The 26,810-nt window shown below is 37.5% G+C and overlaps 1 protein-coding gene across 5 annotated transcripts in view; it reads right to left on the reverse strand.

Annotated features, from left to right (window-relative positions):
• The window catches only part of FHIT (fragile histidine triad diadenosine triphosphatase), a 1,434,235-nt gene that overhangs the window by 764,310 nt on the left and 643,115 nt on the right, over positions 1-26,810 (reverse strand). For all 5 annotated transcript variants that reach the window (XM_063115080.1, XM_063115076.1, XM_063115077.1 and 2 more), the window contains one exon: positions 20,682-20,801. In XM_063115080.1, the coding sequence (XP_062971150.1) occupies positions 20,682-20,784 (103 nt within the window). In that variant the 5' untranslated portion in view covers positions 20,785-20,801. The remainder of the gene's footprint in view (positions 1-20,681; positions 20,802-26,810) is intronic.

A 26,810-nucleotide genomic window follows, 5' to 3' on the forward strand; every position in this document is an offset into this window, starting at 1 on the left:
AGGCAGAATCTGTCACAGGATGACATCTTTATACTGAATTTTATGTTCTCACAGCTGAGACCATGACAGGGATCACTTGAGGAGGAATGAACAATTCCATCCATGTTATAATAGGGATAGTTACAATAATAGGGGCCTCAGTAAATCGAGCATTCACTTGAGATGTATACTTCAACTGCCTGAGATTTAAGAAGAAAAAAAAAATCATTAGAATCTCTACCCCACAGAGTATGGAGAGCAGCAACCCACTTTCAAACCCTTTCACATTCAAAGTCACATCAGACAGGAGGAATTCTTTAATGCAATTTCTGTTGTTTGGGCTATAAAAACATGTTGGAACATTGTTAAGTGGAGCAATTCACAAGTATATTTTAGTGACAAAATGTGGGTGAATGATTATGAAGAATCAAGAGTCAATACCACCTGAGGGTAAGTTAAATATGTTTTTATTTGGGCAAGTTTTTATTAATTTCATTTCTAAAACTTGATAAAGGTCATTCTGGAGGTGGTCTGAGAACTGAACACAGAACTTGTGGTAGATATCTTTCCTACTTAACGTCACTTCTATAAGTGAAGCAATTTTAATTACGATTAAATGTGTAATTCTTCCACTCAACCCCACTATACCTGTCACATATTCTTATTGCCCCTCCATCAAATATCAGTTTCATTCCAGAGGGGATCAGAACCATGGGAAATGGGCTCTTCCTCCGCCTCTCTCCATCCACCTCCCTAGAGCTGCAGGCAGATGACCTGTTGTATTGCTGTGGCCTTTTGTTCTTCATCAACAGTCAAAGGACGGCCTTCAGCCCAACAATCTAACCGGGAATTGCCATGTGTAGCTTATCATTTTCAAAGAATTGAAATATGGCAGAATGCATTTTAAATGATAATTATATTAAGCATAAACTAGAATGTAAAACTACTGCAACACCATAGTGAATATAATATCTTTGATGACTCAGAAGATACATTATAATCTTGCCTCATTCCCAAAGAACTGCCTTTTCAATATTATTACCTTTATGCAAGAAATATGTAAAAAACTGGCAACTGAAAATATAAATACCAACTTCAGAGTTCAATAAAATAGAAGTTTACAGGTATTGTTATTTTTAGAATGCGAAAACATGGCCATGCTTCTAGAACCCTACTGCCTGGTGTATCGCTACATGTGACTGGTCACTTCATTCATAAACTTGGGAAAAACATTCTCTTATCTCCTTCCATGGGTTGCTGGGAAGATAAAGATAATTTTTAAAGCATGCCTATTAAGTGCTATGAACCTGTTCGTGATAGTGTATTAGACTAGTAAAAGAAAAACCATTAAAAAACAAGAAAATATACATAAATATTCCGCTAATCTCAAGATAGAAAGATGTAAGCAAAAATGAATTGGGAAAACTCACAAATGACAAAGTTAGTAAGTTTAACTACAATAAAATTTATGTGTGCTAATAACATCATAAGCAAACTGAAGAGGCTGGGACCAAAATAGTAACAATACTTGCAACAAATATGATAGGTGGAGGGTTAATTCCTGAAAGATCCCTAGCAAACTGAGTTTTCAAAAATACCCTCATAAGCTGGCCAGTTGGCTCAGCTGTTTTTTTTTTTCAATTCAAAACACTTATTGTGATATATATAAAATATTTAATCATATAAAGGTGTATCCATATGGTGATATTTTTTACTAATGGTTTATGTTTTTTAAACCAAACCCCATCCTGTCAAAGCCAATAGTTATATAAAGATATTGCTCATTGATGCTTCATATTATAAAATAAAAATAGTTACTGTATTCTGTTATTCTAATGTACTACAACGAAAGCTGTCACCTTTTTTATTTTGTCAAAATACAATGTGGTTTGTATTGTGGCCCGTTACCAAAACCTCCCTCCCAACAATTTCCTTTCTGTTTGTTTGTCATATCAACTTCAAGGAACTGTAATTGTTGTCTTCTTCCGTCCTCCCCACCCCCGACCCAGGTTGTCTGTGCATTTATTTATTTTTTAGCTCCAACAAATAAGTGAGAACATGTGATATTTCTTTTCCTGTGCCTGACTAGTTTCACTTAATGTAATTCTCTCTAGGTCCATCCATGTTGTTGCAAATGGCAGTATTTCATTCGTTTTTATAGCTGAGTAGTATTCCATTGTGTAGATGTACCACATTTTCTGTATCCACTCATCTGATGATGGACATTTGGGCTGGTTCCAACTCTTGGCTATTGTAAAGAGTGCTGCGATGAACATTGGGGAACAGGTATATATATCATCGACTTGATGACTTCCATTCCTCTGGGTATATACCCAGCAGTGGGATAGCTGGGTCATATAGTAGATCTATCTGCAATTGTTTGAGGAAAGTCCATACAATTTTCCATAGAGACTGCACCATTTTGCAGTCCCACCAACAGGGTATGAGAGTTCCTTTTCCTCCACAAACTCACCAGCATTTATCATTCACAGTCTTTTGGATTTTAGCCATCATAACTGGGGTGAGATGGTATCTCAGTGTGGTTTTGATTTGCATTTCCCGAATGCTGAATGATGCTGAGCATTTTTTCATGTGTCTGCCGGCCATTCAGATATCTTCCTTTGAGAAATGCCTGTTTAGCTCCTTTGCCCATTTTCTTAATTGGGTTACTTGTTTTTTGTTATAAAGTTGTTTCAGTTCCTTGTATACTCTGGATATTAATCCTTTGTCAGCCGTATATTTTGCAAATATTTTCTCCCACTCAGTCAGTTGTCTTTTACCTCTATTAGTTGTTTCTTTTGATGTGCAGAAGCTTTTTAGTTTGATATAATCCCATTTGTTTATTTTTCCTATGATTGTCCGTGCTTTTGGGGTCATATTCATGAAGTCTGTGCCCAGTCCTACTTCCTGAACTGTTTCTCCTATGTTTTCTTTGAGAAGTTTTGTCGTTTCAGGGTGTATATTTAATTCTTTAATCCATTTTGAGTTGATTTTAGTATATGGTGAGAGGTATTGGTCTAATTTCATTCTCCTGCATATGGATATCCAGTTATCCCAGACCATTTGCTGAAGAGGCAGTCCCTTCCCCAGTGTATAGGCTTGGTGCCTTTGTCAAAGATCAGATGACTGTAGGTGTGTGGGTTGATTTCTGGATTCTCTATTCTATTCCATTGATCAGTGTGTCTGTTTTTATGCCAGTACCATGCTGTTTTGGTAGTTTGTGTGTGTCCAGAAATTTATCCATTTCCTCCAGATTTTCAAATTTGTTGGCATATAGTTGTTTATAGTAGTCTCTAATGATTCCCTGTATTTCAGATGTATTGGTTGTAATATCACCTTTTTCATTTCTAATTTTTGTTATTTGGATCTTCTCTCTTTTTTTAGTTAGCTGTGCTAATGGTTTGTCAATTTTACTTATCTTTTCAAAAAGCCAACTTTTTGATTCATTGACCTTTTGTATTGTTTTCTGGGTTTCAATTTCATTATGTTCTGCTCTGATGTTAATGATTTCTTTCTGTCTGCTAACTTTGAGTTTGGATTGTTCTTGTTTTTCTAGTTCTTTAAGGTGAAGTGTTAGGTTGTTCACTTGCCCTCCTTCCATTTTTCTGAAGTAAGCATTTAATGCGATAAATTTCCCCCTTAGTACTGCTTTTGCTGTATCCCACAGGTTTTGGTATGATGTATCATTGCTTTCATTACTTTCAATAATTTTTTGATTTCCTGTTTGCTTTCTTCTAGGACCCATATGTCATTAAGTAGAATGCTGTTTAATTTCAATGTATTTGTATAGTTTCCAGAATTTCATTTGTTATTGATTTCTAACTTTAATCCATTGTGGTCTGAAAAAATACATGGGATAATTCCAATTTTTTTGAATTTGTTGAGACTTGCTTTGTGACCTAACATGTGATATATCCTGGAGAATGATCCATGGGCTGATGAGAAGAATGAATATTCTGAGGTTGTTGGATGGAATGTTCTGTAGATATCTGTCAAGTCCAATTGGTCTAGAGTGCTATTTAGATCTTGTGTTTCTCTGCTGATTGTTTGCCTAGATGATCTGTCCAATATTGATAGTAGGGTGTTCAGGTCCCCTGCTATTATGGCATTAGTGTCTATTTCCTTCTTTAGTTCTAATAGAGTTTGCATTAATAATCTGGCTGCTCCGACATTGGGTGCATATATTTTTATGATTGTTATGTCTTCTTGAAGGATCAATCCTTTTATCATTACGTAGTGGCCCTCATTATCTCTTTTTATGGTTTTTAGTTTAAGGTCTATTTTATCAGATATAAGAATAGCTACTCCATCTCGTTTTTCATTTCTATTTGCATGGTATATCTTTTTCCATCCTTTCACTCTTAGTCTATGTGAGTCTTTATGAGTGATGTGGGTCTCTTGAAGGCAGCATATAGTTGGGTCCTCATTTTTAATCCAGTCAGCCAGTCTGTGTCTTTTGATTGGGGAATTTAATCCTTTTACATTAAGAGTTGTTATTGAAAGGTATTGATTTACTCCTAGCATTTTATTGATTTTTGTTTGGATGTCTTAAGTGTCTTTTGTTCCTTTCTTTCTGATTTACTGTTTGTCTTCTGTATTTGTTGGTTCCTTGGGTTGTAGATAACGTTTTTTTTCTCTTCATTATTGCCATTTTTATTTTACTAGTGGGTTTTGATTTTTTTGAGTTTTTATGGCAGTCGTAGTTATTTTTCAGGTACCAAACCCAATACTCCCTTGAGAATTTCGTGTAAGGGCAGTCGTGTGGTAGTGAACTCCCGCAGTTTTTGTTTGTCTGAGAAATATACTATTTGCCTTTCATTTTGGAAGGATAGCCTTGCGGGATAGAGTATTCTTGGCTGGCAATTTCTGTCTTAGTATTTTGAATATATCTTCCTATTCCTTTCTGGCTTTTAGGGTTTGTGATGAAAAGTCTGGTGTTAGTCTGATTGAGGCTCCCTTATAGGTGATTTGACACTTGTCTCTTGCAGCTTTTAAGATTCTCTCCTTGTCTTTGAGTTTTGCCAATTTGATTATAACATGACTTAGAGAAGACTTTTTGGGTTAAATACATTTGGGGATCTATGCACTTCCTGAATCTGAAGATATGTGTCTTTTCTTATACCTGGGAAGTTTTCTGCCACTATTTTGTTGAATGTGTTTTCTATTCAAACTCCTTTTTCCTCCCCTTCTGGAATACCCATGACTTGGATATTTGAGTGCTTAAGGTTGTCTGATATCTCTCAGATTTTCTTCAATGTTTTTAATTATTATTATTATTTTTTTTTTTTGTCTGCCTGTGTTATTTCAAACAGCCCATCTTCAACGTCAGAACTTCTCTCTTCTGCTTCTGCAAGCCTGCTGGTTAAACTCCCTGTTGTGTTTTTTATTTGGTTGAATGAATTCTTCAGCTCGGCAAGCTCTGCTACATTCCTTTTCAGGGCATTGATTTCCTTGTACATTTCTTCTTTCAGGTCATGTATACTTTTCCTCATTTCATCCTGTTGTCTAGCTGAGTTTTCTTGTATCTCATTTAGTTGCCTTAGAATTATCACTCAAAATTCCTTGTCAGACATTTCAAGGGCTTCTTGTTCTATAGGATCTAGAGCTTGAGAGTTATTACCCTTTGGTGGTGTACTTTCTTGATTTTTCATATTTCTGGTCTTTCCTTTGATGGTTAGTCATTGAGGCATGGTATTTCATGGTCCACTGGTTTGACGCTATTGTCTGGCTACGATGCTGCTGGGACTGCCAATTTGGTATGGCTGCCTGAGTGTCTGCTCAGTTGCCCACTAGTGCCTCAGGTGCATGGTCACCTTGGATCTTGGGCCTCTCAGGGAAGGCACCTCTCTGGTCAGCACGCACTGGGCTGGGCTGGGGATGGAGTCAGTTGGTGGTGGCAAGGCCTACCTGCTGGGTTGTGTGCTGGCACCACAGGGTGTGTGGTCTCCGCAGATCTTGGGCTTCTCCTGCTGGGCTCCTCTCTGATTGGTACGCACTCAGCAGGGCTGGGGATGGAGTCGGGCAGCAGCAGTGAGCTGGCTCAGCTATTCAAAGTGTGGTGTTATAACAACAATGTCAAGGGATCAGATCCTGGTACCAGCCAGCTACAAAAAAAATAAAAACCCTAACAGAAAAAGGAGCAAATGACCTTAATAGGTAATTTACTGATAAAAATAATTCATAAATACATTAAAGATTAGGACAAACTCCCAAATCTGATTCTTAAGGTTTATAAGGGAATAGTGAGGTGTTTGTCCTCATATACTGCTGGCTACAAAACAAATTTGGAAATATTTGTCAATTTAAACAAAATTTTAGCAAGCAAGCAATTCCAGTCTAAGAAATTTAGCAGACATATGACCAAAGATAATTTACCAAAATATTCATTACATATAGGCTGAAAAGTCAGTAGTAAATAATAAATTAAATCCATATGGCACAATATTAAACCATCATTAAAAATCTCTTTTTAGAACATACTAAAACATTAGAAAATGTCAACAATAAAATAAGGTAAAAATTGGTTCATAAAATGTTTCTGTTTTCTAGAGAAACGTATAAGAACAAAAAAAAACCTGAAAAGAAACTGAAATTTTAGAAGAGGTTGTTCCTGGGTAATGAGATTACAGATGGTTTTTACTTTGCAGATATTCTTATGGTTAGAAAAAATAAATGCAAGATTTAAAAATGTATTACACTTGATATAAACTAGATTGCTTTTACATTCATATAATTTAAACAAAACGTTTATTCAGTCAAGCAATTCATTAGCTTTTACTAGTAGACTGCATTAAGAATACCAAATGGCTTAAATAAACCTAATTCCTTTCCTCCGTAACCACAGAACCACATTAATGCTTGGTACCTACTGTGTACTGATTATTGTAACAGGAGGTTGAGCTGTGGAAAAAAGATGAAAAAAAAGAAAGTGTAAAACTTCATTTGAAACCAAATAAGAGAGAAGTGTATAGTCCAGAAAGTGAGTCAATCCTGGCCCACACCCTTCTAGCACGTGTAGGCGAAGCACTCCAAAATGAAGGCCTACTGCTTATCAGTGAATTGTTAATAGTGTCATCGCCCTGAGGATTGCACAGAGATGCTTCACTAAAAAAAACCATTAAAATTAGTTCAAAGAGAAAGACACTAACATGGTGTTAGAGGGTCATTTTTCAGTGTTGTGTGAGGGGAAGAGGGACGTATACAGTAACTTCCATTATAGTTAAGGAGAATTCAACATCTAGACTAATCTAAAACCCCTGAGGATTTAATTTGAAACCACTATGGCAAAGCAACTCTAAGCCATGAACGAACCCCAGGTTGTTCACATACCTACTCTTTCCAAGTACTGTACTAAAAGCAGTAGAAAATAAGTTGGTGTTTCGTTTGTTCATTTGGTTTTTTTGTTTGTTTGTTTTTTTAACCATACCTCATAGAAGAAAAAAAACAAAAATGCTCACAGAACATGGAATTCCCATTCAGGTTTCTTTTAAATCCTGGGTGTTATTTTAATACTATTTTTAAATGAGTAGTTTAAAATTTGGTCTGGGTTTTTCCAACTGCTTTGTCAAAATCATAAAGAAATGCAGCAAGTTTCTTTAATTCAGTTTAAGCTTTGATTTTACATTTTGGGGGCTATTATTAAATAGTGCCCTTTACCCAAATGCAAGCCCAGGATAGTGAACAATGAAAAAATTATAATTAGTATATCATGCTCCCAACAATCCAAATGCTTTAATTCTGACTTCCACATCATCTGGTTTTAGTACTCACAGTAGTCCAGGAGGTGGGTAAAGGCAGTATCTTTATTTTCAGATGAGAAAATGAAACAAAAAAGAGTGACTTAAGGTCCCCCAAATGGAACACAACTCCAGTTCTTCAACTCCTTGTGCTAAGCTCTCTGCTAGTTTCGACAAGTACAAACAGTTATGCACCCATTGAGGATAGATGAGGCAGTAGACCCACTGGCAGGCAGACCTCTTTCTTCTCCCCATGCACATTCAACAATGCCAGCAACAGGACCAGAAGAGCCATGCTAATCATCATGCCCATGGTTTGAGTTCTATCATAGAGTCAGGGAAGGTCACTGTGTATGGGTGACGGCATGGGAACTGGAACCGCAACGGTGAAAACCAGGGAGTCATGTGCAGGCCAGAGGGAAGCAGGTGCAGGCCAGAGGAAAGTACTTTCCTCGTGCGGACAAGAGCTGGTACAAAGACCCAGAGAGAGGTGCAAGCTCACTAAGGCAGGGGACAGAAATAGAGGAGGCCAAGGTGAGGACTTGAGATTTTTTTCTAATAGAAAGAGCAACTGGAAATTCCTAATGCAAGGTAATAACCTGGTCTTATTTCTATCCTTAAAACAAGCAATGTCAGCTGCTGGTGGTAGACTGAAGGTAGAGGCAAAGTTGGGGGAGTAATAAACAAGGAAACCAGAGAGATTACTGGCCTAGACCAGGCAAGGTTTGGCAAGAGTGGTAGAGATGATGAGTGGTAGACTCAGAACACATTTCTGAGGGACAGCCTCCATTTGCATGGTAAGGACGTTTTTAGAATAGTGTCAATTATACATTCTGGCATCATCTCCATGAAGAAGGCTAGAGAGAAAATAAAACTCTCTGATCTCTGGTGCTGGGCATATTTCTGCATATCCCGAACAATCAGCCTATTTTTACCTCAAGAATGAATGCTCTTTCCTTCTCTAGGTTGCAGCTAGAAAGTTCAGGGCCACCTTTGTGATCCGTCTCTAGCAAGTATACATTTTATGTTTATTTCATGCACTAACCTCACTTTTGGATCCATCTTACTTTCCTTTCCTCACTTACCTCTTGATTTTTGTTGTTCATTTGCTTCTTATTTGTAAAGCACTTAATCTTACCATACCTTATTGATCATAATCAACTTAAGTCATTTTTTAAACATTCCAGGAAATAAATTAATACAAGCTAAAATTGTCTAATGGCAATTGCCTTGGTTACTATACAAAGAAAAATAAATTGGATGAAGCTTTTATCAAAGGGAGTAATCAGAAAGAAACAGATTTACAAGTAAGTAGGTTGTGTAAGACAACCTGTATGCAAGAGAAACCAAGAAGATAGGGCCATGAACACTTGTCTCACCTGAAGAAATTTCTTAAAGTGCTACTCTAGACTTACTGAGGAAGCCAAGACAGTGGCAAACACAGTCATGGGAAATGAAAGCTCACCAGCTGATGAGTTGTCAAAGTCTTCTGTTAATTTCTCTCAGCAGAGAAAGACTGATTTCAATTTCATTGGCCTGGCTGGAATCCACATGGAAGTCTGAAAACTGTGCTTCGGTGGGAGGAGGTCTGCAGGGGAGGTGGGTAGGTAAGGTCATTTTCATACTCAAACCAACTTATTACTACCCTCTCTTTCAGAGCAGGCCACTTTGGAATGATAAATATTAACTATGCCTCCAAGTGTATGTATATGTGCTTATGCGCAGGTGCATAAAAATCCAGGTGACACTATCTTACTTATGATGAACTGCTTAGTATGAGAATTTACCAAATCATTCTACTTGTTAAATGAGGGCCTCTGTTTCATTATTTTAGCAAAGATGGTCAACCAGAGTTACTCACCTAGCAAATACTCAATTAACAAATATTTACTGAACACTTTCCATGCGCCAGGCACTGCCAGGACAGTAAAAATGCACTCTTAAAACGAGATGACAATGCCCACCCTCACAGAGCTCATATCCTTGTCAGCCTGAGACATGCAAGAAACAAAATAATAAATTATATAGTAAGTTAGAATATAAACGCTACAAAAAAAGAGTGGGAGGGGTGTTGCAATATTCAGTAAGATAATAGGAAAGACCATCTTGAGAAGATGACATCTGAGCACAATTTGAATAAAGGTCTGAAGGAGTTGAGGGAATATGGCATACACACATTGGGGGAACAGCATTCCAAGTAGAAAGAACAGCTGGTGCAAGACTGTAAGGCAGGAGTGTGCTTAGAGCATTCAATGAACAACCAGGAAGTGAGGGTGGTTGGAGCAGAGTGAGTGTGGGGGACTATTAGTTTCCTGTGGCTGCTGTAACAAATTACCACAAATCCATAACTTGAAACAACAGAAATTGATTCTCTCTCAATTTCAGAAGCCAGAAGTGTGAAATCAAGGTGTCAGCAGGGTCACATTCCCTCTCTGCTTCTTCCAGCTCTTAATAGCTGCCAGCATTCCTTGACTTGTGGCCACATCACTCCAATCTCTGCCTCCATAGTCGTGTTGCTTCCTCCTCTTCTCTCTGTAATCTCCCCATCTTAATCTTAAAAGGACATTCGTCACTGGATTTAGGACTCACCCAGCTAATTTAGGATGATCTCTTCACCTTAAGATGAGATCTGTCCTTAACTCAATCATATCTGCAAAGAGTCTTTTCTAAATAAGTAACATTCACAGGTTCCAAGGACTAAGACGTGGACATATCTTTTGGGAGGTCATCATTCAACCCTCTACAGGGATGACAGTAGATGAAATCAGAGGGTGTACTGGCTGGTAGTGGGAAGCAGATGCAGGAGTTCATGTAGGAACCCTGGAAATCATTATGATAACTTTGGCTTTAGTTTGAGGAGTTTGGAACCACTGTGGGACTATAAGCAGAGAAGTGACATGGATTGAACATGTTTAATAGGATCATGCTGGCTAGTGTCATGGAAAAAGTTCCAATAGCATTTAATCCTTACATTGGTACTTCATCAGCTTCAGTGTGTCAAATTTAGATTAGAATTAAAAAGGGAGATGAGAAGAAACTGGCATAAAGTTAGCCTTCAGAAAATATTTGTTGAATAAATGAATGTTCCTTTACCTAACCACCCTATTCTGAACCAAAGTTAAGTGTATCCCATAAATATTTGTCAACCACCTACTATATTCAAGATTCTGTACCTAAGAATTAAAGCAACCAACAAATCACTCCTGCTATCTAACATGGTATTGACTAACAAATCATCTTTTTCTTTAGGATTTATGTCATCTCTTTGCTTATGCAAACAATGATTGAAGAATCTCAACTCAGTGGGGCAACAGTGTGCTACCATTGTATTCTTTGCCATCACTTTTCCAGCCATGCTATCTTGAATACCTTTCTGGCTCTTTAACAATATCTTGGGTAGAATCTATAACTTTGCAGTCACTTTTCATAATTATAAGTCTCTCCAGGTTAAAATGCTAGTCTCAGATTAAAATTTCACATCCTACCTGTTAGAGGCTGAAGATGCAACTTTGACCACTTAGAGCTCTCTACCAATTTCTTCCCCCATACTGAGGCTGAGCTAGGCTAGTATTAGAGGCAGAGTGGTCTTAGGTAAATGGTTGTCTACCAGCATGTAAAAGGCAGGTGTCCCCAGTCTAGCTCTAGCTCCATCTGCTGGGAGCCTCTGCAATTATGGTGGTCTCTGCATAGTTTTTCTAGGAAGGTATTCCACTCACAAAGGACAGTCACATCTCTCTTTATAACTCTGCCAGTGGTCCATGACCCAGTCCCTTCTCTAGACAAACCAGCACCTCAGCTGGCCCAGCGTCTACCTGAGCAGCCTTGCAGCACCTGCCTGTAATATTCACGGTCCTTTACAGGAACAGGGGACCTGCTGAGGTAGGTGCTTGTTTGCTTGCTCCAAGGGCTACAAACAACTGGGATAGTATAGAAAAGTTGTTTCCACCTTCTTCCCAGGAATACTATTCCTCAGTGCCTTCTTGCCCTGCCACTATAGGCCTCTGCAAAGAGCCCCTACTCCACCGTGCACTCAGAAATATCCAAATAAAAAGAGGCAATGTTGTGGGCTCATGTACAATCCCAGACTCCACAGAGCAAATGGGAAGCTCTCCAAAGGCACTCGTACCGTCCCGCACTCCCATCTGATGGCGGTGCCTGCATAAGCCTGAAGGTTCTGCAGCTTTGTCAGCATTGAGACAGGGAACGAGATGGCAATGTTCTCTTGTTAGATGCACCCATCCTTGGGGCTTTGAGTCACCTTCCACACATGACTTTCATGGGCGATAGGAGGCAACACTCCAGAGAGAGAGAAAGAAAGCATCTCAGCATCCTTCATTCAGCTCTCTATCTCTCCCCTCACCATTTCTCCTCTCACATGACTTGGGAGGGTAGAGGTGTGATTCAACATGGTGAGTCTGGTCCTGTTGCTGCCTGTTAGTAAAGTAGGTATGGGGAGCCCCCCAAATGTTATCAGTCTTCCTGTTTATGCCCTAGTTCCTTATTAGAGGGCAATATGGAAAGTCTCACTCAACCACTCAATGTCTGTCATACTCCTAAACTTCGATGACATTACTGCAGAGATGGCTCCATGAGAACAGCCTTCTAGGGGTCATTTGGTCCCTAAACAGAACAGAAAATACTAACCAATATTCTAGACTTCTGCATGTGAAACACACTAGGTAAAGATTTTAATGTAATTCCTGCTGATTTATTTTCACCCTGACACATCTTATTTAACAACTATTAAAGCAATCATCTTTGGGAAATGGAAGGGTATCATGGTTTACTTTTAAAGTATTAGCACACAAATCTCTTGAACTGGAAATAAATCTTAGAGATGAAAAGATCTCTTGATAACTATAGCCATTTCAAAACCTATTGGAAGGGAGAAAAATTAGACAGCCAGATGAATTTAGTTCCTCCTGGACTCATTTTACCTTAGAGGAAATTATGCTCCTGGCCAAGCTAAACTGCCTGGGACCATACAGGTGGCACTGGAGGGTCAGCCTTAAAGCTTAAGCCTTTTCAGAAGCCACTAAGGTTAGTCATATTCTTAATTGATAGTGATGACTACAACGAAATAAAGCTACCAACATCAAAATGTCAACAAAAAGTACAAATGGGAGAGCATAAACTTAGGAAAATATAATGCTACAAAGATGGACTAACGGGAAAGGTTTAAGACTCTAGGGAGAGTAACTCCTCGGGACACAAATGCATACATAAAAGTTTAAAGCACACAGGAAGGCAACCAGAGATGACGGCATGAACAGTGGAATGAGAATCAAGAGTCCTGGTTGACGTCCTGACTCCCATATACGAGGGCCACCCGTGTTCTAAGGCTGAGCTTTCCCGTTTAAACTGCTCACAGGTCAGGGAGGATAAAACAAAACAGTGACTCCAAAAATGCATTGTTGGGCATAAAATGTCATTTTAATTCATTCATTTAAAAAATATTGCTTTAACGTAGATAATAAGTTGTAAGTGTATACATACACTGTCCACTGCCACTGCCACCCTCGCACACGCAAAAGGGAAAGACGGAGGAATATTGCCTCAGTTCCCTCATGCTGCAGTTAGGCTTTCCCCTAAACTGGTATTAAGAGACTCCAAGTTCACTGCAGGGAAGATGGCCCTTTGGTCCTCATCTCTCTAAAACCAGGGCTGTTACTGAGACTGTGTGTACCAGCATGTCCATTCCTGTCACTAAAATACTGAAATACTTCTATACTTATTGCCCCTTGAGTGCTTGCTCACCTCCTCTTTGCCTCCTCCTCTGGGGCTCTGCAGACCTCCTCACAAAGCAGAAATTAATAGGTTGATGTCTGGCACAGCAGAGAGCTTCCAGGAACTACCTCTGATGGTCAGTGCCACATGTCATACTAATTGCTACATACAAAAATAACTCCCCTGCCTAAGACATGTCCATGCATGTCCTAACCCCCAGCTGTGGGTACATGTAAGGCAAACCAAGACTCCTGAAATATATTGAAAGCCTGTAGAAAAAAATCCCAGGAAAACAGTTTAGATTACAAAACTAGCTCAGCTATCTAGTATTGTAGAGAGTTCTTAGGATAGGGCCAATTTAGGATTTGTCCCCAAGAGCTATTTGTAAATTTATAGTTATTTTTTTCAGTCATTTAGTTTGAGAAAGGAAATGGGAGCTAAGTAAATAAATTAGATCATTAATTTGCAGTAAATATAAATTAATTATGCTAATTCTAAGAATTGAACATATATACGAGTTATGCACATATAATAAATAAGGAATACACATAAGGCTCTATTAAGAAAGCCATCTTGACTTACTGTGTTGTAGAAAATCCATGTATATTCACTCAGTAAATTTTAACAGTTTTGATATGTGCATGAAAATATAAGATAAACATTAACTGCCTACTGATGTTCTAACAAGTCTATTTTCATGCCAAATGAAAATTAGAATACATTTTGCATTATTTGAGTTAATTACATGACATTTCTTATGAATAGTGATGTATTCTTCCATTCATTACTTCTAATTATATTTCTTTACAAGTGCAAGGCTGGCAACATCATGACCAGGCTTTTCCTCTTCCTTACAATCTGATGACTTGCATAGAAAACAGGTCAAAAATATGCTCAGAATATAATGAACAGAGTTCAGTAATTGTTAACCATGGCAGTTTAAAATTACCTGAGAAAGTTATATGTGGAAATAAATAGAAGTTGGAATAGCTTTCCACATTACAGGACACCCATGTTAGAAATTAATATGAGAAATATACAGTGTTATTTTGATACATATAATTATCATCCCACCATTTGCTAGAATTCAAGAGAGCATTCCTAATATCCCCCCCACATACACACACATGAAAATAATTATATTCTATATAGATTAGCAATTTGTAAACGTATCCTTTTTTTTTTGGTTGTGAACATGATTCTATAGCCTGGTGCAAATTCTGAGAAATGTACCTGCTAAAAGCCCTGATCAAAAAGCCAGTTGAATATTCCTCCTGTAATACATAACCATGTCAGGCCAGCCCATCCTGCCCCATTCACAGGAGGGTCTGAAGCTAGAAGGTAAATCCTACAGAGAAGAGATCCAGATCAAGGAAAGATACTCAAAACTAAGTCATGAAGCAACAGGGACCAGGCGAACCACAAGGCCACCACGTGCTGTGTGTCCTCATCAGGAAGCAGGCGGCAAGGAGTTAGGAGAGTCAACAAGGAGAGACGGTGGATAGCAGGAAGGAGCCCACCTGAGATCTAGAGCCCAACAGGTACATGCTTCAGGTACACTGTTTCACGGGTTAGTCACCTTCATTCGAAGGAGCTAGGGCAAAGTGTATAAATCCACACATTTTTCACCATCCAATTTCAAACCTTCCTTGCACACATACAAAGTACCTATTTAATTCTTTCAGTGTCGGGTCCCAATAATCCATCATTCTGTCTATAATAAAAATAAAGATGCCAGTCTCAGCTCCAGGAATAAAAACTGAACTTGGAAGGGAAAGAGGCTGACAAGCAGGGCTTCTCTTTCCCCTGTGGCACCCACGTGGTTACTGCCTGGTGACCCCACGTGCAACTTCAAGATCTTCCTCAACACTGTCACCTCACTACCAACTCGTGAGCTAGCATTTGAGATAAAATGTATTTCTTTTCTGTACAGTAATTCGTTAGATAAGAAGTCAAGATGGATGATGGTCACACAAGGTTTATCTTACAAGGGGGGTTGGCAAGATCCTCTGTGGTAGATTCCAGGCACTGAAAAAAGATGTTAGTCAACTTAGAGAATGATGACAGCATCCAAGAACTTCCTTTGCTACTGCTGACCAATACGATAGAAAGCTGGTTCTACCTGGTGGCAAGCTACTCTAATAACCCAAGGGCAGGTACACATTTACATGGAACCCTTTCTCATAGAAACAGGAAAAGTAAAGCTCCAATTGAGTAATCACGGCTATATGCGTATCTTTGAACATAACAATCTGACAAATAAAACCAAGCAAAAACTAGACTGCAAAACAAACCAACTTGGCCCATTACAAGTCAGGACAAAGGACAGCAGGGTCATCTTTGAACATCTCTCCAAGAGTGTTTAAGCTAGCTGATATACAACCACCACGGACAGAGCAAAGACAAGGCATGTGCTTAGGGCAATTTTAAGAGCAAAAATTTATCTTCAGCAATAAAGATATTAAAATAGTGCTTGTGCTCATTTTCCTTGTACAGGAAGGCTTAAAAAGAAACTCTTTTGAAAAATGAAAGATCATCAGATCACTAATAACTGCAGTTTCCTGAACAATTAAAGGAATTCACAAGATTACAACCTACTCAGGAAATGACAAGTATTTCTGATTTTTACAGAAGACAAAAAGGGCACTTTTATCTATAGCCCATATTCCGTAAGAATCACTGTTAAGTAATGGAACTATTTTAATTATTTTTTCATTTACTTCAGGAGTACTCAACATGGTAATGGTCTGAAAACTGACAAAACTTTACATCACTCATTTGGAAAGGTAATATTTTGTATTAAAAGACATTTGTCAGAGTTTTGTTGTTGTTGTTGTTGTTGTTTTAGTCTACTGAGGTTGGATCTCAGAACACAGTTTCCATTGTCCTAAACTCTTTGTTTCTAATGTATCAGCAGAAATGTCCTTTAAGTTACCTAGTTTAATTCTTCACAAATCCTCTGTAAGGCTGTCCTCCATGCAACATCCTAACATTGTTCTGCCGTGATAACATTCTGTGTGTGATGCTCTTGTTCGGAAAAATCTGCTCTTTTTAATAACTGATTCAATAAACTGTTGACAAATGATTTGTATAATACAGTATGGCCAGCAAGCAAGGTTTGTCTCTGTCATTACACAGCACGCTCAATCCATCCACAAATGTTGCCATGTCCGCCTTGTGTTGGCACTCCTTATGCCATTCTGAATAGCAATCCCAAGATCAATACACTCTGCTGAAAACAACAGAGCATAACAAATGAATAATTTTATTTACAGTAAAAGCCCTAGTCCCCAAATGGATTCCACTAATGCTCAAATTCATTTTTTATGCTCAACTCAAGATGAGAGGTAGACACAGCACAATGCAAGGGGAGTGGGAGAGTAAGAAGACACATTAACCGTAATGGTTCAAATTTACTTAAGCCATGGACAATAGCTGGGCTGCGCCGAGGCATGTGAACAAAACCTTCGCTGCAGAATTCTGAAGACACACTCTCCAAAATGATTCTCTTCTCTCACCAAGAAACTTTGAAAAGCATTTCCCAGTAACAAGAAATTAATAGATTAAAGACATCCTGACATATTCTTCTAGAGTGCTGCACCACAGAGGCCAAAGCCTATTCAATCGGCTTTAAACACTGTTGTCAAGGAACAGAAGTGTTTGCTTTAGGTGGGGACAAGGAGGGATTGAAGTGGCTCTTTTGAGAATGAAGCAAACAGTCTTCCTTCAAAAGCTTATCTTTGGCCCCTGATCTGATCGTTCTTTTTCTCCTCTGAAAGCTATGAAAAAGTCAGTGAGCCAAGTTCTAAGAAAAAAGGGTTGAGCAGGGGGTAGCAAGATGTTAGAAAGGACACAAGTTCAAAGATGACATTTACAAGTCTCTCACGGATGGCACACTCCCCAAAGGCTACCTGCATACCATTTCTTAAGATGAATTCATCAAAAATACAAAATAAAATGTCCCATTTTACATAAAGATGCCAATATACTGTCCTTAAATACAGACTTGTCAATCAACAAATTAACATGCAGAAAGAAATAGTGCAGAATTTTTTCTCATCTTCCATCAATTCATTCACTCCTTTTGGACTTCACTCAGTAAACTCAGAACACAACTTTAAACAGAACTGTAACTAAACAAGCATGAAGGGAAAGTTGGGAAAATACAGTTTGGACATGATACTGAAAAATCCGGAATTAAACAGTGACAAGACTCAGCTTTGTGCACGGGACTATGGCAGAGGTAGAATTTCAGCAGACCCCCAATACCCCATTCTATTATTGGAAAAATGCATACCTCCTGTCTACACAGTACTTCTGGATGCTAAGAAAAAAGAGACATGCAAGAACAGGTCCTCCCTGCAGGAATGAATGACTCAGTGCTAAGACAAACAGGAATGTACATAGTTCTGACATGAGGCAGGCTGGGATAAGTGTTTGGCACGGTGCCTGGAATAGAGTATGAGCTCGTAATAAAGCACTGAATGAATCAACATGTGAATTAGGAATGGAGTGTCACAAACAAATAGGACAGAGCATTTTCTTCCAAAAAGGGCAGGGCAGTTATCAACGCTCTTTAGTAACATAAAAAGGACAGGTAGAATCTCAGGTGAAACCATGGTAAAGGGAAAGAACACCACATATTTAGGAAACATCTAGAAAGAAGGGAGATTGAGCCAAGATAATAACATTCTTTAAAATCTATACTAAAGAGTTTGGACTTTTCCCTCAAAAAACAGAGATTCATTAATAGTTTGTTACCAAGAGTGATCAGAGCTGTGATTTAGAATGAGGAGGAGGCTGGATTGGAGAAGCCTAAAGACAAGGAGGCTGCAAAAGAGCTAGATGACTCATGCCAAAGGGCTAGACTAGAGCAGGCAGGACAGAATGTTGGGAGCAGATAGAAGCCTGCTCCAGATATCTCACCGTTTATTTTATGAAATGTCAGTGGGCAGAGCTATCCACAGCTTCAATTCCCATATTTCAGGCTAAAAGATTATAGCCTTCTGCAAGCAAATGAGTACCTTATTAGGATGCTTCTCACAATTGTTAACCTAATGTGTTTACAAAGGTAAAGTAAAATAGAAAGTTACAAAATCATCACATAAAAAGGATTATCTGAATACATTACGTACTGGCCCTGAGACCATTTTAAACACTGCAGATGTGAAATAACCTTACAGAGTGTATTGATTCCAAAAATGTTCCGGTTCTCACTGTTCTCATCCTCAGAAAGGGCCGGTTCCTTGCTACCTTCCAAACAAGCTGAGGTCAGTTAATTTTAAGAAAATGTCCCCCATGTCCTTGACGTTTACTCAAAGATATGGTAACTAATCAGGACTCATGTCCAAAATGGTGATTCTAGTGCCATCTGGAAAAAAGTAGTTATCATTCACAAATTGCTTACTGTTCCTTACAGATTTTTCCCTAAAAGTAGACATTTCTACCTTTCTTGAGTTCAAACTTATATATGCTCCAGGTCTTACACATCCCACTTTCAGAGTTGGTTAGAGAGACCATGACAAATCAAGTTACTTACCATAAAGATGTAAGTTTAAAAATCGCATAGTTTATTCCATTATTTAACCATTAAAAAAAGGTGGTGCACCTCTAGCATCTCACATTTTCTCAGTCCAAAGCATAACATTTGTTTGTCTAAATTCACATTTTCATCTCAGGTTCCTTTAGGTCTTTGCTAACAGTCAATTAAAGCTGGCAGCTACAGAGAGATGGCATTTAAATGATTTTCTTTTTACACCTGAGTTCACAGACATTTTGCTTTAAAAAAATTCCCACAGGAAAAGACCACCACAAACTTGCAGCAAAATCAAATGAAAAATAAAATGCTTTTGTTATTCCAAGAACTTCAAGATCTTTTAGAAGAACTTAATACAAAATTGGCATATAACTTAAAATTGTTGTTTTATAAGGTCTTCTTCCTAAATCATTCTAGTTTGTTTAACTTCAGTAAACAGAAGAATGTAGTTTCCTAATATTGAGTAATTAGACTCAATTTTATAAATTTAAAAGAACAGGTTTTAAATATTATGAAGAAAAATTTTATGCAATGTATTTACTAGTTTATTACTTGATCATTAGTTTTGTTAATTTACAAATTTAGCTAAAATTTGGATTCAGGGAATTTTAGAGTCTATTATACAATCACAATTACCATCTGGTACATTTTTTTTCTTATTCGTCTTTTTTTCAATGTATAATTCTTACATGGCTAGGAAAGAAGATTATTCATAAAGTTCTCAAGCATTTTCAACATTTTCACTGAAAAAAATATAACTTACTCCAAGAAGTCTTGGCATATTTGTACATTCAGAATTACTAAGAAATTCATTTCAAAGTGAAATCATGTCTCAGTGTGGAAAATACTTATTATCTTAAAATATAAAATTTTATTCTTGTTGCCCTCTGAATAGTAAACTAAGTTAGGGGGGAAAGAGAAAAAATTCTGAAGAGTCAGTATAAAATTCATATGCACAAAATTACCAGTGATACTTTCAACAACATAAAAATAACTCTCCCAAGCACTTCACCAATTCCTGCTACTCCCCCTGCGAAACAATAAGCTCTTACTGAAGTTCACAGGAGGAAAGACTCAGTGGTCAGAGGGAAATAACTTTACTACCAATGACACTGGACAACAATCTAGAAGCTGGGATTTTTCCCAAGAGAAAATGCTATTTCAGATCCTAACACGAAAAAAATTTCATAAGTATGTATGTATGAATTTAATTAAAACTCATAACTTGAGTAATCTCTAAGAGCTAAAGAAACAAAGGCAGCCTCAAATCCTCATGTAGTGTCTTACTTCCACAATACAAAGGTGCCACCCAATTTTAACCTACCACTAAAATACACAACAGATAAATTGAAAACAAAGCACTCACAATATTCATTGGGCCCATTTTAGAAACACCTATTTATCTACACAGCTACCGTAGTAAAAAAGGTCAACCAAAAATTTACCTCCAAAGCCACGGTTGCTAAGCAACTCTTTTCAGAAGTTCTGCAACACTGATCAAGCACATTACTGGTACCACCAACTGGATTCGGAATAAATGTGAGTAACATCTTACCTGGTTTCTTCAAAGGAGGAGAGGAGGAGGATACCTTGTTTACTTTTTTGGACAGACACTGGAAGCCAATCCTATATTCATTTGGAGGGTTAGGTGCAAAGGTTTTATATTTTTCCTTTTTTTTTTTTCTTTTTTTTTTAAAGGATACGTCCTGGTACCACAGGTTTCCTGTTCACGAGAGCAAAGGACAGTTCTGTTTTGAGAAACACCACAGAGGGCTTGATGAGATGTTGGCCAAATCTGAATGACATTTCCTTGTAGTTAAAGTCTGAAAGAGAAGACAATTAGGAAATGGACATTTATAAAATCCAAATAAGAAATTCAGTTCATATACCACTTTAAAGAAAGCAAATTCCATTAATCTAGAATCTTAGTTGCAAAGAGGATAATATTTAAACTGTTCCCCATTTAATTTTCACTAAGATGTATTCTGGGTAAGTCTTCCTAAAATACTCAATTCTCCCTGAAAGAGCTACCTGGACTGAGGTAGTGTTTTCAAGCAGGAGCTTGCACGCACTGCAGGTTGCCACCTTAACTCAAATTCTCAGGGCCCTATTTGTCAGGTACTTATTGTTATCCATCCATTTCATCTCCTCTGTTGCTAAGTTGAAAATTTTCATTATTAAGTACTGACTATAAACCTTCTAATTCTTCAAGACTTCTCTCAAATGATTTTATCTTTGTTTATATTACAGTAATTTAGAATAAGTATAAACACTGTTTGACCTTGACAACAATTACAAAAACAAAAGAGCACTCCCAGAGAACTATTTCAGTAAAATTTCCAAAATTAAAGAGAAAAAAATTGAGAAAAGAAGGAAGGGGCAAAATAGAGTATGAGTCTAGAACAATTCTGGGTGACACTGAGCCAAGATGCCGCAATGTCCCTGAAGTGTTCCATGTACTCCTCATGGGGGAAAGTCACAGACGGGAGGTGAAGCAGGATGCGGCGCTTGGCAGCTGGAGTAAGCCGAATCTGCTCAGCACCAAGGAATGACTTTTCCATCAGGTGGATGCCTATACATGACAAAGTTACTCTCCAAATGACTAACACACACTGTCCCCAAATTACTTCGTTTTTCTAATTCAGGAACAGCCTACTACAGAACTGATGAACAAAGATCAACCTATGGAAAAACAGAGATAGCACTAAAAAAAGGATGAAATCAGAAAATGGCTGGCCAGTTTATAACAACTGGGCATTTATTTAACACCAATTAAACAATTGTGCATTTATTTTATATCAATAAATGCACAATTGTTTAATGACTCTAATGTTCTCAGTGATACACAAGGCAGAGAGCTATGCAACTGTCATCTACTGTAGAAGCACACATAGCCAGAACTTATACATTTCAGGAACTAAAGAAATAAGATGGAAAGGTCTGCCAAAATGATACAGATGTTAGTTTTTAGAACATTTCCAACTATCTCATAAAAATGAAGCGTCAGTAAGGATATTGAAAATCATCTAATCCAATGGTTCTCAAGGTGTGGTCGCCTGACCAGGAGCATCAGCATCATGTGGGAACTTATTAGAAATGCAAATTCTCAGGCTGCGCTCCAAACCTACTGAACCAGAAAGTTTGGGAAAAGGGCCCAGCAATTTCTGTTTTAATAAGCTGTTGGGGTGATTCAAAACCACAGATGAAACCCAACTGTCTTCCCAATCCTTGGACCTTTCCATATTGAATTGCCGCCAAGTGGCTGGCTAGCATCTGCTTAAATATGCCCACAGATGGAAAGTTCACTATCCATTCCTCCTAAGATAGTCAATTCCACCGATAACATAGTTAATTCTTTATACCAAGTCTATCTGTCATAGATTTATTCTTTCGGGCCATATGAATCAAGTATCATGCAAGTGGCTGTGATTCAGATACTTAGAGTTAACCATGCTTTCCCACAGTTTTTCTAGAATAAGCATGGCAAATCATGCTAACCTCTCTACTAACAGTGTTGATTCAAGACACCAGGAGCCACCTGTGGGTTTTTTTTGGTTTTTTTTTTTTTTTTTTTTTTTTTTTTTTGCCTCTCTAGCATCGACTTCCTGTAATTCTAGCCATACCTCTTTGATTTTTCTCTGGGCAATGCCCCACCATATTCTATATGTGGAGCTATTCCAACTGCCTGGTTACAGGGATGGGCAAATGACCCAGGCATCCTTTGTCTTTTGGCATATGATTGGTTCGGGAGTGGACACATCACACAAAATGAGCCAATCAAAGGCAAGAATATCCTTTAGAAGAGTATTGCTGATATTAAGAAAGGCTCTTTCTTTCAGCTGAGTTGCCAGGCTGATAGAATATAAACCTGAAACAGCTAGAGGTTTCACTAAAAGGACTCTGCCTTATATCAGAGCCGACTCTGAGGTGAACAGAGCCAAGATGCAGAGAGACCCATACCTGATGACACGGTCTTAGCACCTGGATCTAACAATACTGGAAGGAACAATGCCCCTGGATTTCCTTTCTCCTTAAGGATAATTGTACAGAATTCACTTAAGCATATGCTCTAGTTGACGAGCTACTATTATTATGAGTCCACGAAAGGATCTTCTTTTGGTTCTCATTTTTCTTATCACTTTCCCTTTCATCCTCCAAGCCCAGTTCCATTCCCTTCCCCCCACCACCACAGGTATTCACTTTTTCAAGACTAATGTAGGATTTAGAATTCTTTTCACATGCTTGTACGCACATATTTCATATGTCAAATATATATAGGGCTCTTATACATAGTTTTAAATTTTGTATATAAATTGTATATTTTAAGTATCATGCTTCTGTTTCCTCTCAACATTGTTCTAGGACTCACCCATGTTGCTATAAACGATCCCTTCTCACTGTTTATTCCTTCTCACTTCATTCCACTGCAGTTTTCCTTGTCCATTCCCCTAGTGCTAAAGAGCTAGCTTGACTACAATCTTTTACCACTGATAACACTGTGACTACCATTTTTATACACATTTCCCTAGATACCTATACTAGAGCTCTGTTACTGAGTTTCAGATCATACACATACTTAGATTTCCTAAAATATATGCATCAATTTGTGTTCCTAGCAGCAATACATGAGGATTTCTATTTCTCACATCCTTGCTAGCACTTGATAGTAACTGCGCTCCTAGCTTTTAATAACTGATAGGTAAAATGGCATCTCTTCCTTTTAACTTGCTTATCTCCAACAGTGATGTGTGTGTGTATATGCATGATTCTCCTCCTATGAATTGCCAGTTCATAGACGTTGTCCTCTTTTATACTGGTCTCCTCCCTTCTATTTTCTGAATTTTCCAGAGTCCCTTGTATATTCTAAATATTGATCATGATCTATTAAAAACATGACAATTATTTTTCCACCATCTATTAATTTTTCTATTATTACTGCCATTAAACAAAAAGCATTCATTTTGATGTATTCCAATGTATTCGATTTTCTTTTTATACTCTGTACTCTGAATCTTATGCAATAAATCTTTCTCTACCATAAGCTTGCGAAAATACATTCATATATTTTCTTCTATCAGCTTTATATTTTCATCCTTAACAGATAGGTATTTATTCTACTTGGAGCTTTGTTTATAGTATGAGGTGTGGAAATAGTTTCATTTTTCTACTTTTGTGAGCCAATTTTCCTAGTACCAATTTCTGGGAATGAATACACCAAGTTCCCATATGTACATAGGAATGAGTCTGGACTATGTTCTATTCTGATTCTATGTCAGATGCTGTAGAGCAAAGGTCGCCAAATTCTTTCTGTAAAGTGCCAGATGCAGCAGGCCTCACAGACTGTGCTCTTTCATTGCAGCATGAAAGCAGCCATAGACATTATGTAAAAGAATGGATATGACTGTGTCCCAATAAAACTTTATTTACAAAATGGGCAGTAGCCCAGATTCAGCTTGTGGGTTGTAGTTTGACAACTTCTGCTAGATATTAATACCTTGTCAAGACAGGATCGTTTTTTCCATATTTATTCTCCCATATAAATTTCAGACTCAACTCTACCCCTTCAAAAAAATTCTTGCTTAGATGTTGATTGAACTGAATCTAAATTTTAATGGGGGGGAAATGTAACATCTTCACAATATTCAATGAAGCCATTTATGAAAGAGCATTTATGCTATTTAGTACCATAATAAAACTCTTGTAATAGAATTTTAAATTTCCCTTATATGTTTTATGCATTGTATCATAGATTTATTCCTAGATAGCTTTCAGTTTATGTCACTATTTAAATGGTACCTTATTATTGTCATAGTTTATAATTGGTTACTCCCAAAATACAGGAAAGCTACTGGTTTTTATATGTTGCTCTTATAGCTGGCAATTTAGCTGAATTCTTGTATTGCTGCTAATAGTTTCTGCTGACTCTGGTTAACTATGTAAGTTATCTCACTTAGAAATAATGACAATTATCTCTCTCGCTTCTTTACTTTTTTTTGTAATCTTACTGCATTGGTCAGGTGTCTTATAATATGTGGACAAGTAGAAGTAACACAGCCTTCCTTATCTTCCTAACCTGAAAAGGAACGAGTTGTAACTTTTGTTTCTTCCACTAAGAATGATGTCTGCTATAGGTTTTTAGAAGCCTTTATACAAGTCAAAAAAAAATTTTTTTTCTTCTACTTTATTTGCTAAGGGTTGATTCCATTTTAGAAAATTTTATCAAATGTTTTTTCTACATCATTGATGATGCAATTGCTTGTTCCTTGCCATTAATGCAGTAAACTATGTTAGCAGATTTTTTTAAACACTGAACCATCCTTCTACTTTTGTGATTAATTTAACTCTGTCACAATGTATTATTTTTTAATACTCTGCTAGATTTGATTTCTTAGTGTTCTTCATTATAAGTAAAGTTGGCCAATATATTTTTTAACCTAAACTTCTCTGGTTTTTGTTATCAAAATCAAACTTAAGATAGGAGCAATAAGATCTAGTATTCTATAGCACTGTAGGGTGACTATAATTAACAATAATTTATTGTATGCTTTCAATTAGCTAGAGAAGAGGATATTGAATGTCCCCAATACAAAGAAATGATAAACGTTTGAAGTAGTGGGGAAAAAAAATCAATGGGTACAAGAGTTCCAGGGGAGAAGGGAAGAAGGGAGGAATAAATAGGTGGAGCACGGAGGATCTGGCAGCAAAGCTATTCTGTATGGCACTGTAATGAAGAATACATGCCATTATGCGTTTGGCAAAACCCACAGAACTGTACAAAGAGAGAACACGATGTAAAGTTAAGATAGAAATAACACACCAATATCGGTTCATAATTGTAATAAATGTGCCACACTAATGTAACATGCTAATAATAGGAGAAAGTGTGGGGGGGGCAGTTCTTGCTCAATTTCTCTATAAACTCAAAACTGCTATGAAATCTATTAAAAATATCAAACCGGGGCCGGGGCTGGCCCCGTGGCTCACTTGGGAGAGTGCAGTGCTGGTAGCACCGAGGCCGCGGGTTTGGATCCCTATGTAGGGATGGCCGGTGCGGGCCGAGGGTTGCGATCCCCCTACTGGTCAAAAAAAAAAAAAAAAAAAATCAAACCCAATTTGCTTTTTTCTTTGTTCTATTAAAAATTTTATAAATGAGCATTTTTTGTTCCTTAAGAGTTAACAGAACTCATTTGTCAAACTATGCTTCTTTTCCTATTGCAGGGAAGACTAATCGTTTTGATAATCATTACAATTTATTTAATATTTCCTGATTTACCTGAGTTTTTATTTTCTCGTGTCAATGTCTTAGCGATACATGCTTTTCACATAAATTTTTTAACTGTACTGGTAAAAAAAATTCATCATATTCTTTTAGTAGACTAAGAAAATGCTCTATAATTTTCTTAACCTATTTTGCATTTTGTTTATCATAATATATGTATATATTTTTTCTTCATCTGCCATTCAAGAGCTACATCTAGCCTCCGATTAAGTTTTTCAAAGAATCAACTTTTGGCTCTTTGGCTTTTATTCATTGTTTTTACTTTGTTACTGACTTCCTGCACTTACATTTCTTTCTTCTGATTTTTTTTTTTATTTTATTTCCTTCCTTGTTTCTTCGGATTTACTGTGTTGCAGTTTTTCTAGTTACTCGAGTCCAACATTGAGCTTGTGGAGCTTCAGACTTTGTGGTTTTCTCTTGGATAACAAAAGCTACATGTTGCCTTCGATGTATTCCATTAGCTGCATCTCTCACCTACGGTGCTTTTACTGTCACTCAGTTCTAAAATTTTGCTATTTTTATCATTTTCTATTTAACCTGAGGGTTATTTTAT

The sequence above is a fragment of the Cynocephalus volans genome, chromosome 11, assembly GCF_027409185.1.
Source record: "Cynocephalus volans isolate mCynVol1 chromosome 11, mCynVol1.pri, whole genome shotgun sequence".
Taxonomy (NCBI): domain Eukaryota; kingdom Metazoa; phylum Chordata; class Mammalia; order Dermoptera; family Cynocephalidae; genus Cynocephalus; species Cynocephalus volans.